Consider the following 14,639-nt stretch of genomic DNA (forward strand, 5'->3'; position numbering starts at 1 on the left):
TAACTCATTGATCTCAGAGTATCTGTTATGTACAGGGTACTATGCTGTGTTTTGAAATATTTGTATTTGTGTAAAACTAGCTTTCATTTCTGTTGCTTTTTATTCAGACTAAAAGATGAATTTTCATGTCCATACAATTTTCCCATTTGAAATAGTTTAGTACAAAACAAATAAATGTTATTTCTACACTTACAGAAGTAGTTACTACTCTTAGAAACCTAGATTATTCCTATACTTGTTTCTGATTAATTCAGGTATTAAATGATTTCCTCCAATTCATTAGTGTGATTATTTATTTATTTATTTAATTTAATTTTATTTATTTTTTATTTATTTGAGAGAGAGAATGAGATAGAGAGAGCATGAGAGGGGGAAGGATCAAAGGGAAAAGCAGACTCCCTGCTGAGCAGGGAGCCCGATGCGGGACTCGATCCCGGGACTCCAGGATCGCGACCTGAGCCGAAGGCAGTCGCTTAACCAACTGAGCCACCCAGGCGCCTGTGATTTTTTTTTTTTTAAAGACCTAAGTGGCAAACATATATTTTCTGAATGCTTCATCCTTAGTCCTGAAGCTGAGTATGGTTGTTACACAGAAGACGCTGCTGGATTCCTATATCATAGTTCTCCTGTTGGCAGTTAAAGATTGAAGTTCATAGCAAAGCAGTTTAAGACTTTTTTATCTTGTTATGACAGTTTTATGAAATTTATCCAGTGAAGTAACATGGTCTTTTGCTTAATGGAGAAAACTGAAGCCCTATACTGCAATGTCCTGTTTGATTTCTGGTAGATACACATTTTGTTCATTATAAATTGAAAGAGCATCTTGAGAAGAAAATCCCGGAAGGAATTTTTTTCTTGTCATAAAAAATTGTGGAAAGAATTTTGTTTTGTAATAGCCAAGAGCTCCGGTGGGTTAAAATTTGAGGCTTTTGATTTGACAGTACTTCTGAGATGATGTCCCTATGGTTACAAAAATATAGAAGTATTGCTTTATTGAAATGATGAAATGGGCAGTTTGAGATGCTAACAACAACAAAGTAAGGTAGAGAATAGGAACTTAATGCCTGTTACCTCATCTCAACTACTAGGCTTTTGCCCTGCAAGGCCATGGCTCTTTAAATCTCCTTTAAATCTAGTACACTAGCAGAGGGAGAGGGACAAGCAGACCCTACGCTGAGTGTGGGGCCTGACAGGGGCTGGATCTCAGGACCTTGAGATCGTGACCTGCGCAGAAATCAAGAGTTGGACACTCAACTGACTAAGCCACCCGGGTGCCCCTACAAAAAATCTTTAAAATAAAGTATTTGAATGTCTGAACCAAATGTTCGTTTTGGATAACAGGTGATTAAATGGCCTTGAATTGCCTTGATTGGTCTTACTGGTTTATAAAGTTCAGAGTGAGTAAAAGGATCTGAAAAGTAAAAGGCAGGCCTTTGAAGAGTACTTTCTTCTGTTACTGTCACTGATCTGAATAGGTATTGGGCAGAAATTTTGTCCAGAGAAATCAAACCCTGGATAAGTGGTTGATATAGATGGCCTTACTTAAGGGCCCTATTAATCTGAAAAGTATATTGAGGTTATTTTAGGGTACTGCTCTATCAGAGCTCTCAGTATTTCTCTATTGTGATCTTTCATTAATCTCATCTTCAACTAGACTGCAAGCTCCATAAAGGAATAATGCATATTTACCTTGTTTATGATTGTATTCCTAGTACTCAGCACTGAACAGGTGCATAATAGAAGCTCAAATATTCATTCAATTGAACCGGATATGGTTTTCTTTGTCAATTTGCCCTTCTTAGCAAGAAACTTAAAGCTGGGTAAATAACTGACCCTTCATTTTTATTGTGATGGCCAACTTAATTTTTTAAAAGAGAAGAAAATAGTCAAATTGTGTGACTAAGCTTTTTAGCTGATGGTGAGACTTTTAAATTATATACAGTTTAGTTGTCCAGTTTCTGTGGGAGTCATTGCACAGTGTTTATACAACATTGTATTACCATGTAATAGGTATAAGAGTTGAATCTTTACATATTGCTGTCTTTGTTAATTTCTGCTTGATTGTGAAAATTAAAACTTAATTTTCTTGCAATAATGACTCTTGTATTTCTATCAGCCATTTCTCTTAAGGGGTTGAGACTCTAGAGTGATACTTTTATAATTATACAATACTCATAATACTGTACTAAGTTATATTTAATATAACTGATCACAAATGAAGTTTAATAAACTCTAATTGCTTGACTAAGTGCAAGCTTATTGCTTTTCCAGAGTTGATTTTAATGGAAATATATGGTCACTATACTTATTGGTACAATATGCCCTCAGCCTAATGACTATTACCATTCGTTTTGCACAGTAAGAGCTTACTAAAATGACTTTAATCAGTGCTTTTAATTCAGGGGTGTGACTCTAATAAAGGTTTTTTTTTGGTCATTTTTGCTTAAAAATTTTTAACTGTATAATAGTAGCTCTATAGTTTGTACACAGGGGTAAAATCTATGTCTGCTTACATGTCATGTGAGAGAGAGATGGATGTACCTATATAAATTACATTAAGGTAAATTTTGAGAGCTTGTCCCTATAGAACATCATTATGAATGAAAAAAAAATTTAGGATAATTTTTTTAAAGATTTTATTTATTTATTTATTTGACAGAGAGAGCACAAGCAGGGAGAGCGGCAGGCAGAGGGAGAGGAAGAAGCAGGCTCCCAGCTGAGTAGGGAGCCTGACTCGGGGCTCGGTCCCAGGACCCTTGGGATCATGACCTGAGCTAAAGGCAGATGTTTAACTAACTGAGCCACCCAGGTGCCCTAGGATAATCTTTAAATTTTTTTAGTTGAGTATAGTTGACACACAATGTTACATTAGTTTCAGGTATACAACATAGTGATTCAATTTCTTTATTCATTATGTTATGCTCACCACAAGTATAGATGAAAATGTATCTTAATACAACCATTTAAAAATATGTTTTAAAGTTTAGTTTACATAAAAATGACTGCTTAATCTTGTCAAACAGCTCTTAATAGTTCCCTGAACTGTTTCTTTTAGTGGTGTCTGTTTTTGTGCCAGTACCATACTGTCTTGATGATGACAGCTTTGTAATAGAGCTGGAAGTACGGAATTGTGATGCCGCCAGCTTTGCTTTTCTTTTTCAACATTCCTCTGGCTATGCGGGGTCTTTTCTGGTTCCATACAAATTTTAGGATTATTTGTTCCATTTCTTGGAAAAAAGTGGATGGTATTTTGATGGGGATTGCATTGAATGTGTAGATTGCTCTAGGTAGCATTGACATCTTCACAATATTTGTTCTTCCAATCCATGAGCATGGAACGTTTTTCCATTTCTTTGTGTCTTCCTCAATTTCTTTCATGAGTATTTTATAGTTTTCTGAGTACAAATCCTTTGCCTCTTTGTTAGATTTCTTCCTAGGTATCTTATGGTTTTGGGTGCAATTGTAAATGGGATCAACTCCTTAATTTCTCTTTCTTCTGTCTTGTTGTTGGTGTATAGGAATGCCACTGATCTCTGTGCATTGATTTTATATCCTGCCACACTACTGAATTCCTGTGTGAGTTCTAGCAGTTTTGGGGTGGAGTCTTTGGGGTTTTCCACATAAAGTATCATATCATCTGCAAAGAGTGAGAGTTTGAATTCTTCTTTGCCAATTTGGATGCCTTTGATTTCTTTTTGTTGTCTGATTGCTGTGGCTAGGACTTCTAATACTATGTTGAATAGCAGTGGTGATAGTGGACATCCCTGCCATGTTCCTGACCTTAGGGGGGAAACTCTCAGTTTTTCCCCATTGAGAATGATATTCGCTGTAGATTTTTCATAGATGGCTTTTATGATATTGAGGTATGTACCCTCTATCCCTATAATCTGAAGAGTTTTGATCAAGAAAGGATGCTGCACTTTGTCAAAAGCTTTTTCTGCATCTATTGAGAGGATCATATGATTCTTGTTCTTTCTTTTGTTAATGTATTGTATCATGTTGATTGATTTGTGGATGTTGAACCAACCTTGCAGCCTAGGAATAAATCCCACTTGGTCGTGGTGAATAATCCTTTTAATGTACTGTTGGATCCTATTGGCTAGTATTTTGGTGAGAATTTTTGCATCCGTGTTCATCAAGGATATTGGTCTGTAATTCTCCTTTTTGATGGGGTCTTTGTCTGGTTTGGGGATCAAGGTAATGCTGGCCTCATAAAATGAGTTTGGAAGTTTTCCTTCCATTTCTATTTTTTGGAACAGTTTCAGAAGAATAGGTATTAATTCTTCTTGAAATGTTTGGTAGAATTCCCCTGGGAAGCCATCTGGCCCTGGGCTTTTGTTTGTTGGGAGGTTTTTGATGACTGCTTCAATTTCCTTAGTGGTTATCGGTCTGTTCAGGTTTTCTATTTCTTCCTGGTTCAGTTTTGGTGGTTGATATATTTCTAGGAATGCATCCATTTCTTCCAGGTTATCTAATTTGCTGGCATACAGATGCTCATAATATGTTCTTATAATTGTTTGTATTCTTTGGTGTTGGTTGTGATCTCTCCTCTTTCATTCCTTATTTTGTTGATTTGGGTCATTTCTCTTCTCTTTTTGATAAGTCTGGCCAGGGGTTTATCAATCTTGTTAATTCTTTCAAAGAACCAGCTCCTAGTTTCGTTGATCTGTTCTACTGTTCTTTGGGTTTCTGTTTCATTGATTTCTGCTCTGATCTTTATTATTTCTCTCCTCCTGCTGGGTTTAGGCTTTATTTGCTGTTCTTTCTCCAGCTCCTTTAGGTGTAGGGTTAGGTTGTGTATTTGAGACCTTTCTTGTTTCTTGAGAAAGGCTTGTATTGCTATATACTTTCCTCTCAGGACTGCCTTTGCTGCATCCCAAAGATTTGGAACAGTTGTGTTTTCATTTTCATTTGTTTCCATGAATTTTTTAAATTCTTCTTTAATTTCCTGGTTGACCCATTCATTCTTTAGTAGGATGCTCTTTAGCCTCCATGTATTTGAGTTCTTTCCGGAGAACTGTTGGAAAGTTTTGAGCAAAGGAGTAACATAATCTGAATTTGGTTTTACCAGTATCACTTTGATATGTTCAAAATTAACTAGGATGGTAAAGGTGGAAGCAGGGGACAGACAGGCTAGGATGTTACTATAGAAATCTAGGTAAGAGGTGATGATGGTTTGGGCTGGATCTTTGCTTTAAGATTACTTTGGCAATGAGGAGAGAATGGAAATGGAGGTAATTACTAGGAGGCTGTTTCCAGGGATTAGAATCTAAAATGGAATAGTTTGTATGCAAATGAAGAAGAAATTGCAGAACATATACTGTGGGACTTAACAACTGCTTGGCTATAGGTAATGAAGGAGTGACATGGAAGTCTTAAACCTGGATAAATGGAATGTGGATATTACCATTAACATAAATGTTGCTTACCCTCCTTTTTGAAAGTCTGTTCTGATCCTCTGAAACAGCATTTTTACCCCTTTGTGCTCATGTATTTCCATTGGTTATAATAGAACTCACTTTTCCTCCTGCCGTCCTCCTTGAAAGCTTAGAGAAATGGTTTGACTCTTAGAATTGTGGCAGTATTAAGTAATTAGGAAGGTAAAATTTAAGAATTCTTTTCCATATACATTTTATGTGGATTATAACCAATTAGCCACATGTGAGTTCAGTAGATTACATGTAAGACATGTAATCTTGGCAAGGACTTTGGGTGCCAGGGAATGCTCTTTGGTAAGATGCTTGACTTCCTGGGTAATGATGGAAAAAGGCAGTTACTTAAACGGGATATCTGTGAATTTGAGATTACCATGAACTGTTTCAATTCAGTAATTCAATCTTAATATACTAGATCTTGATTATACTAACTGAAAAGTTTATATGTTGACTGAGAGTTAGTGTGTAGTCATAACCAGATAGATCTATGGTCCGGGCAGGTAACTTAGCTTCAGTTTCATAATTTGTAAAATGAGAGGTTTTGACCAGATCATCTTAAATTCCTTCCAACTTTAATATTCTCTAACTCTGTACTGTGAGATTAAGTATGGACAAAAAAGTTAATTTCAGAAAAACAAGTGGGGTTAGAGAAGAAAACTCAAATTTCTTCCCATAAGATGAGGTAGAAATATAACTAGCAATACTTTTTTTCTTGTTTCTGTCCCCCCTGACCAAACTGTCACCATACATTCAATTGAGATAAAAATTTAAAGCATTCTAGACATATTTGTACCTTAAGCTAGATAATTTGACTGAATCAAATTATATTTTCCCTTTACATTCTCACTTTGAAGATACAGATGTGTCTTTGAGTTTATATCTCCAAAGGATAGAAAGAAAAGAAGTAATTGCTTGAAGAACTGTATAATCTGCCTACTAAAACAACAGGTGGACCGGTACATATCTGGATGGTGGCATGGCATCTGAGAATTTGACATTTCTCACTCTGATTTTACATTACAGGCAATCATGAAGCTTGCCATTGTACATAAAGATTTTCTTTAACTCAGTATGAATATTAAAGAGGAAATATGTAGAGATAGTCCTGTGTGAATTAATCTCTATTAAAATGGCTTCAGTTCTGATGTGAATATTCACCCTTCTTTTTCTCTAGGCAATAAAATTTGATTGGGGTGTGAAGACATAGTACAAAAATGTAGAAGTATAGGTTTCTGAGGGAATCAATGGATTAAAATTAGAAAAAGAACTATACTTATAATAGTGTATTTGTCCCAGCTGATCCAGAGGAGAATGATCCTTTACAGCATTTGGTTGGTGGTGTTTGAAGACAATTTCATGAGATCCTGAGACCAAATAATTTTCACTTACTTAGAACTCATAATGAATTCTCCTTACCAGTGAGATGACCACATTTTTCTTAGTAAAAAGGGTTGTGAGCAAGCTTGACAAAGTTGATGCACATCATTCAGCTTCTGTTGTAAGACATAAATGCATAGGATGTGGCAGAAAGATTAATTTCAATTCTTAACTGGTGACTTTTAAAAATCTCTTTCCTTCCTAATCAAAATTTTTATTAGTATTGCAGCATATTTATAATATAATACCTGCCCTTCATGCTGATCATATGTTATTATAAGATCTTGAATTACCTTCTCAATCATGGAAGATTACTAAATTATTATTACTTTGCTTTATTGTAATATTGCTTTATTACTTTAGTATTGCTGTACTCTAATCAAATAGTGGTGCCCATTTTGACGTGTGGTAGTTTTTATTAACCACTGTATTTTATTAACTAAGATATACCATTTTAAGTGCTTCGCAGCATTAGAAGTAGAAAACCACATGCAAAAAACAAGTGTTGGAATTTTTGAGAAATGGACATATGTTAACAGAATCTGTTAATTCAATTTTATCTAGAATATTTATAAAGATGTCCTTTATCAGATGTAACTGAATTCTAGATTCAGCTGTTTCATTTTATTTCATTAATATTAAATGTGACATTTTTCCTATTTTTAAAAATTTATTTTAAAAGGTGATTCATTCTAAAACTTTGAAAAAACTTGAAAGGGCTTATGACTTTGCTATATCTTTTCTCATGTTTGAGCACTATGGTGATGATGTCTGATCCAAATCTGACTTGGGGACCTTGCTAGTCATCTTTAAAAACAAATAGCACCGAATTCAATAAATCACTATCAACTTAAAAAAAAAAACAAAACAAATAGACACACCCATCCAAATCTTCATTTTTAATCCTTAAAGAGTTTTTTTCCTTTTGTAAAGAACGTATGTGGTTATATATTTAAACTTTTGATAATTCTTTTTGATTAGTTATAATTAATAAAATAAATGGGTATCAGTTATTAATTTGTATGATCTATGAATTTCTCTTATCTGACAGGTATTCTTTTTTTTCCTTTTGGTTTTAATAGAACATTCAAATAAAAACTTTGGCAGATGATGTGGTAAGGTCTTAGTAGCATGTTGTTATGTTACTTATGCATGTTGCCTATTTTACTAAAGTGGGTGGACATTAAAGCATTGATATATGTAAGATATAAAATATCTATATCTAGATGTTTACAAAGTACAGTATAATGGAAGATTTGTCAAGAGAGTGACTTTTCTTTTTATGGCTATTAAAGAATTATATGAGAGCTAAATAAAATTTTGATATTATCCTGATATATACCTTAACCAAAATTTTTTTTGTATATAAATCTAACTCTGGAAAATACAGATTTTTTCTTTTTTGATAGCCAAGTAAACTGTGACTAAGTAAAAGATTAATATCAGTATTGGGGGAAATTAATTTAAAGTAGAAAGGAAGCTAAGTTTATCATGTTAGATATGTGCTTTTAAATTTAATATTCTTAAATATTTTGAGCTGAGGCTATCATAGTAAAACTTATTAAAAGTTATGGGCTTAACATTTAATTAAGTGTGCCCTTTTATAGCTAAACTTTTAAAATACAGTATTTTAAGCAGTGTCAATTTTTTTCTTTGTGAAATTACAAATAATGTAAAATATTGGTGATTCAAGGAGGTGAAAGCGTATAGCTTAACTTCATTTTCTTATCAAGTTATTGCTGAAAGCAGAAGCCTATTTTCTAGATAGAAATGAAGGGCATAGTGGAAGATCAAGTATATATGTAAATAATGCTACTCAGTAAAAAGCTTGCACTACAAAAGTGACATGAAGGGACAGGAACAGAGATTCATTGATTTAATGGTCGATTGCATATTTAAGTGCTTTTATGTCCACCATATTTTTTAGTGAAATTCGACTGTTGGATATTACTCAAGCTTATTTGGGATTACTTTATATTTTTCTTGAGTTGTTTGAAAATACATATCTAAACCAACTTAATTTCCCTCAAAGAGTTAAAAGAAAATTGGAATATAGTTCAAGATAATTTGAAGAAATGAATCTTAATGTGAACAGTGGGATGGGAACCAGGGACTTATAAATTTAGAGAGTCATTTTTTCTGTGAAATGAGAGAGTTGGTTTAGATGATTTTTCAAATTTCTTCCCAGCTCTAAAACACTGTGATTTATATAATCTCTTTGTAGGAAACCATGTACTAAAATAATTTTTGTAATCCTAAATAAGCTACATAAAACTCATATTTCTTTCAAAGTACAGCTTTCAATTAAAAAAAAAAGTGTTTTTTGAATCAAAATGAAAAGTATGTTCTTTTAATGGGAAGGGAGTCAACAGAAATTTATGTAAATTGCTGTAATAACTTCTGTGATACAATTTGTATTGTTGAAACAGTTTATAAGGACTCAGTAACATGGCAGTGAAGATTACTGTCCTCGCATCTAACGTGTGCTTGTTTAACATGAGTTGATGGTATGCATGTGCTTTCTAACAGAAACCAGAATAAAACTGAGTTACATTCAGTTTTATGGACATTACTAATTTTTGAGGTCTAATGTTTTGTGGTTTAAAACAGATTGGGGTGTTTACATGTACCTGCAGTCATTAACACACTTTATGTGAAATAGCAAGCTAATTATTAGAGATTATGCTAAGTATTAGAGATTGTACATGGAATCAAAGTTTCAGAGTCAATATCCATAAAACATCAAGTTCTTCATAATAGTATTTGTAGGAATAAGCTATTCCTATGTATGTTAACATTGCCATTAAATGGAAAAGGTGATGTCTTGTTATCCCCAGTTTCTAGGGAAAAAAAGCAAGGGACATAATAGTAACATCAACAATAATAATAAATAGCAGCTAAGTGCACTAAACATATCAACTTATTTAAATCTCAGAATAACTCTGTGGTATAGGTAATATCATTATTTAACATATATTAACTTGTTATCTGTATTTTAAAGACTATTTATTTATTTTAGAGAAAGAGAGAGAAAGAGAGAGAAAGAATCTCAAGTGGACTCCACACTGAGCATAGAGCCCTTCATGGGGCTTGATCTCATGACCCCTAGATGATGACCTGAGCCGAAATCAAGAGTTGGACACTTAACCGAAAGAGCCACTAGGCGCCCATTGTTATCCATATTTTAGAGATTAGGAAACAGAACGCACGTAATTTGCACAGGGTTCCTCAGCTAGGAAAGGGCAGATTCAAACCCAGGCAGTGTGGCTTCAGAGTCTATGTTCTTAACCATTATACTCAACCACTATGTGACAAAGTACATAGATACTTGTCACAATTTTTGGCGCTTTGAAGAGTGAAACATTACTGTAATTTCCCCCTTAGAATTGAATATTGGGGCTCTTTTTTTTTTTTTTAATTTATTTTTTATTCTTATGTTAATCCCCATACATTACATCATTAGTTTTAGATGAAGTGTTCCATGATTCATTGTTTGTGCACAACACCCAGTGCTCCATGCAGAATGTGCCCTCCTCAATACCCACCACCAGGCTAAACCCATCCTCCCACCCCCCTCCCCTCTAGAACCCTGTTTGTTTTTCAGAGTCCATCGCCTCTCATGGTTCGTCTACTATTGGGGCTCTTTTTATTTCCTTTCTTTATTTCTCATAGTTCAAAAGTTGCCACCAAAGCTACATTTTCCCTTAAACAACCACATGACTTTGATGCAGGACTTTTTTTTACCTACTTACTGTATAAAACAGAAATAAGAAGGGACTAAGGTTTACTTTTGAGGAATACTTTTCACACCTCAGACTGGAGACTGAAGAACTACTACAAGTTTAAAAAATTGTACAATCTCTAACTGGAGCTTGTTGCTTAAAATAAGAGTTTGTCAAAAGACAATAATGATATATATTATACTAAGTGCCATTTTGATGTTTCAGTACTTTGTATTTGTGATTCTGGGTTTCTCTCTTAGAGTTTCTTACTTTTTTCTTTGTAGCGTGACCGAATTACAAGTTTTAGAAAATCTACTGTCAAAAAAGAAAAACCTCTTATTCAACATCCTATTGATTCTCAAGTTGCAATGAGTGAGTTTCCAGCAGCTCAGCCATTATATGATGAACGATCTTTGAATTTGTCAGAAAAGGAAGTACTGGATCTCTTTGAAAAAATGATGGTAAGTTAGACCCCTACTTTTGTTGTAATTTTAAAATTTGTGTGTCCAAAGTAGCATGGGGTTTTAAGTAGGTATGTTTTTATGGACTGTTTTTTTTTTAAAGATTTTATTTATTTATTTGACAGAGAGCCAGCGAGAGAGGGAACACAAGTGGGGGAGTGGGAGAGGGAGAAGCAGGCTTCCCACTGAGCAGAGAGTCTGATGCAGGGCTCGATCCTAGGACCCCCAGATCGATGCCCTGAGCCGAAGGCAGATGCTTAATGACTGAGCCACCCAGGTGCTCCTGGACTGTGTTTATATCATGTAAAAGAGACCAGAAGCCTGTTGATACAACAGAACTATTTTCAGAAGTATCTGTTTTTTGAACAAAACATCCTAACCTATTACTTCTATAGTGAGCTCCAGAAAGCAGGGGCTCTCTTATTTATTTGGGTTCTCTAGTATTTTGTAATCTCTGGCACATTGAATCAATTTTTTAATTAATTTGTGTTTCTGTTTCTGTGAAGTAAAACAGGCTAAATTTCACTTTGCTGAAAACAACACAAGGTATCTTGTTGGGTATATGAAATAGAGTTGGGAAGACAGAGGGTAAAACAAAAACAAAAACATAGAGGAGAAACAATGCCTGGGAAGAGAAGATGGCAGTGGAGTAGGAGGACCCTAGACTTAACTCGTTCCATGAACACAAGTAGATAACTATCAAATCATTCTTAATACCTCAGAAATCAACCTGAAGGCTGACAGAACAAACTCCACAAATAAAGGGAGAGAAGAAGCCACATCAAAGAAGGTAGGAAGTGCAGAGATGTGGTTTAGGGGGAAAATGGATCAAAGCTACTGAGGAGGGGAGGGAACTCTGGTCTGGAGAAGGGCTAGAGAGAGAGAGAAAGAGAAGCACATGGGGGGATGTACATGGAGAATGTTTCCCCAAAGCTATTGGCTTTGGAAAACAAGAGGGGCTGAATTTCATGAGTTCTTGCAACCAGTAGGGATTAAAGCCTGGAGTTTTGGAAAGTGAGCAAGCTTGGCTGGGATAGAGCCCTGAGGGCACCACCCTGCTCCTGGAGAGAAGGCAGGCAAACAACCCAAGGACAGATGGCGTGGAAACAGCGATCTGAAGAGCACCTGGAATGCATGCGGATTATTCGCTATCTCCTGAGCTTGTCCCTGAGAGGCAGCATTCACTGAGCTACCTCTCTGGGAACAAAGGAGCTGGCTGGAGCCATTCCCCTCCCCCACACATAAGACCGTAAAAAGTGAACCAACTGCTGGAAGCAGCACAGCACCAACACTGGCTGCATAATTTGCTTACACCAGCATAAACTTCTGACCTCACCACATTTCCTGACCAGAGAGTTTTGCAGGGCCTCAGTTCCAGTGGAGGTGGTGACTCACTTCACAAGCAGACCAGAGCACACCTGGTTAAACTTGCCACATTCAGGCCAGGGACCAACACTGCCCACAGCAGGCAAGGAGAGCTTTTGGAGAATACTGGCCTGAGGGATAGAGCAGCCCCAAAACAACAGCAGAGTAGATGCAGCACATACCATAGACATTCCCTGAAGCTTCAAGCCTTGGGCACTACATGACCTCTTCTTCATAAGGCGGTTACTTTCAGGAGGAGGAGACATAACTGGCTTTTTTAACAGGAAGAAGACAGAGACTTAGAGAAAATGCAAAGATGAAGGAATTTATCCCAAATGAAAGAACAAGATAAGGTCTCGGCTACAAATCTAAGTGAAGCAGATACAAGTAACATGCTTGATGGAGAATTTAAAGCAGCAATCATAAGGATACTCACTGGGATTGAGAAAAGAATAGAAGACATCGGTGACAGCCTTACCACAGAGATAAAACATCTTAATTGACCTAGCAGTAGCAATTGAGACAGTTGATCATTCTCTCCAATTTGAAATGATTCCCCCCTCCCATACCCCCCAACATTGATTGGGTTTTCCTCCTGCTTCTTTGGCAGCTTCTTTTCAGTCTTCTTTGCTGATTCCTTTTCATGTTCTTAACCTTTAAAGTAGAGGCCCAGGAATCAGTGCTTAGACATCTTTTCCTCTCTACGTTATCTTCTTTGGTAATTACAACCAATACTGTGCTTTTAAATCCCATTTGTGTGCTCACAATTCTCAAATTTACCTCCATCTTAGTCCTCATGTCTGAACTCTAGACTCATATATCAATTCGAAATCAACATATCCATCTGTCCAGTTACTCAGGCCAAAATCTTTGGAATTGTCTTTGACTATTTTTTTTCTTACCTTTAATTCATTTTGTAACCCATTAACTCTTCATTCAAAGTAATTCAAATTCATTTTGTAACCCATTAACTCTTCATTCAAAGCTTGGAATAGCTGACCATTTCTTAACTACCTTGACTGTTCCCACACTAGTTGAAATCTTAACCTGGGCTGCCACAATAGTGGTAGGACTATAGGACTACTACTATTAATTGATTTCCATGTTTCACCGTGACCCTCTACAGTATATTTTCAATAGACAAGTATTATCCATTTAAATCCTGAACAATATCATATCAGTTGGCTTATCAGATCTCTCCCATGGCTCCCATTTCACTTGGTGTACAAAAGTCAGTACACTTATAATAGCCTATAAGGCCCTATATGATCTGATCCCTACCTTACCTCTTCAATATCTTTCTGTGCTACTCTCCCCATTTGCTCACTCTGTATCAGAGATGCACCTGCCTTTTTCCTAATTGTAGCCCTAGGAAAACAATGATTCTTGGTAGTTTCTAAATTTTTCAATTTGTGTACAGTGTTTATAGTGTTTTAACACTTTTTATAACATTTCTGTTTTGTGGTTTGAATATTCTAATGTTTATTGAGAATATTATCACTTTCCTCTTTAAATGCGTGTTTTTTTAAAAAAGATTTGTGGATTCATAAATGTGATTTAAAGAGGTACAACTTAGAGCCACGTTTTCTCTATTGGGAATTTTTCTTTCCATGGGGAATTTCAGAATAGGAAGTTAGATAAATATGATTTGATTAAAAGTAACCAAAAGATCAATAAATATTTTTTAAGGATTGTATCTCTTCTTTGAGAGAAGTCTACTTGTACATTGAACATTATGTATTTTCTGTTATCTTTAGTTTGACCATAATTAATTTATAGTGAAGAAGTTATTTTATGAATTATCATAGCTTTCACTTACTATGCACTTACTGGCCAGGCATGTAACTAAATAGTTTATACGTGTTATTTCAGTTGATCCTTATGAAAATGCCACAAAGTAGGCAACATATTCCATTTTTAGATAAGGAAATTGAAGCTAAGAGAGAGTCTGAACAAATTGGTTCTGTAACTTGCCTAAGCTGGTAAGTGGCTGAGCTGGAACATAAATTTAGGTACATAAAAATGTAAAAAAATGGCATTTTTGTAGCATCTATCTTTTTTAAAAAAGATTTTATTTATTTATTTGAGAGAGCGAGAGAGAGAGAGCACAAGCAGGAGGAATGGCAAAGGGAGAGGGAGAAGCAGGCTTCCCGCGGAGCAGGGAGCCCAATGCGGGGCTCGATCCCAGGACCCTAGGATCATGACCTGAGCTGAAGGCAGATGCTTTATCAACTGAGCCATCCAAGTGCACCTTGTAGCACCTATCTTTAATAATGTTT

The 14,639-nt window shown here is 35.6% G+C and overlaps 1 protein-coding gene across 1 annotated transcript in view; it reads left to right on the forward strand.

Annotated features, from left to right (window-relative positions):
* DIAPH2 (diaphanous related formin 2) overlaps positions 1–14,639 on the forward strand; it is a 959,330-nt gene that overhangs the window by 38,807 nt on the left and 905,884 nt on the right. Inside the window, exons 2-3 of the mRNA XM_035028841.1 lie at positions 7,895–7,927; positions 10,819–10,995. Of these exons, the coding sequence (XP_034884732.1) occupies positions 7,895–7,927; positions 10,819–10,995 (210 nt within the window). The remainder of the gene's footprint in view (positions 1–7,894; positions 7,928–10,818; positions 10,996–14,639) is intronic.

This window comes from Mirounga leonina, unplaced genomic scaffold, assembly GCF_011800145.1.
Source record: "Mirounga leonina isolate KUSES-001 unplaced genomic scaffold, KU_Mleo_1.0 Mir_204, whole genome shotgun sequence".
Taxonomy (NCBI): Eukaryota; Metazoa; Chordata; class Mammalia; order Carnivora; family Phocidae; genus Mirounga; species Mirounga leonina.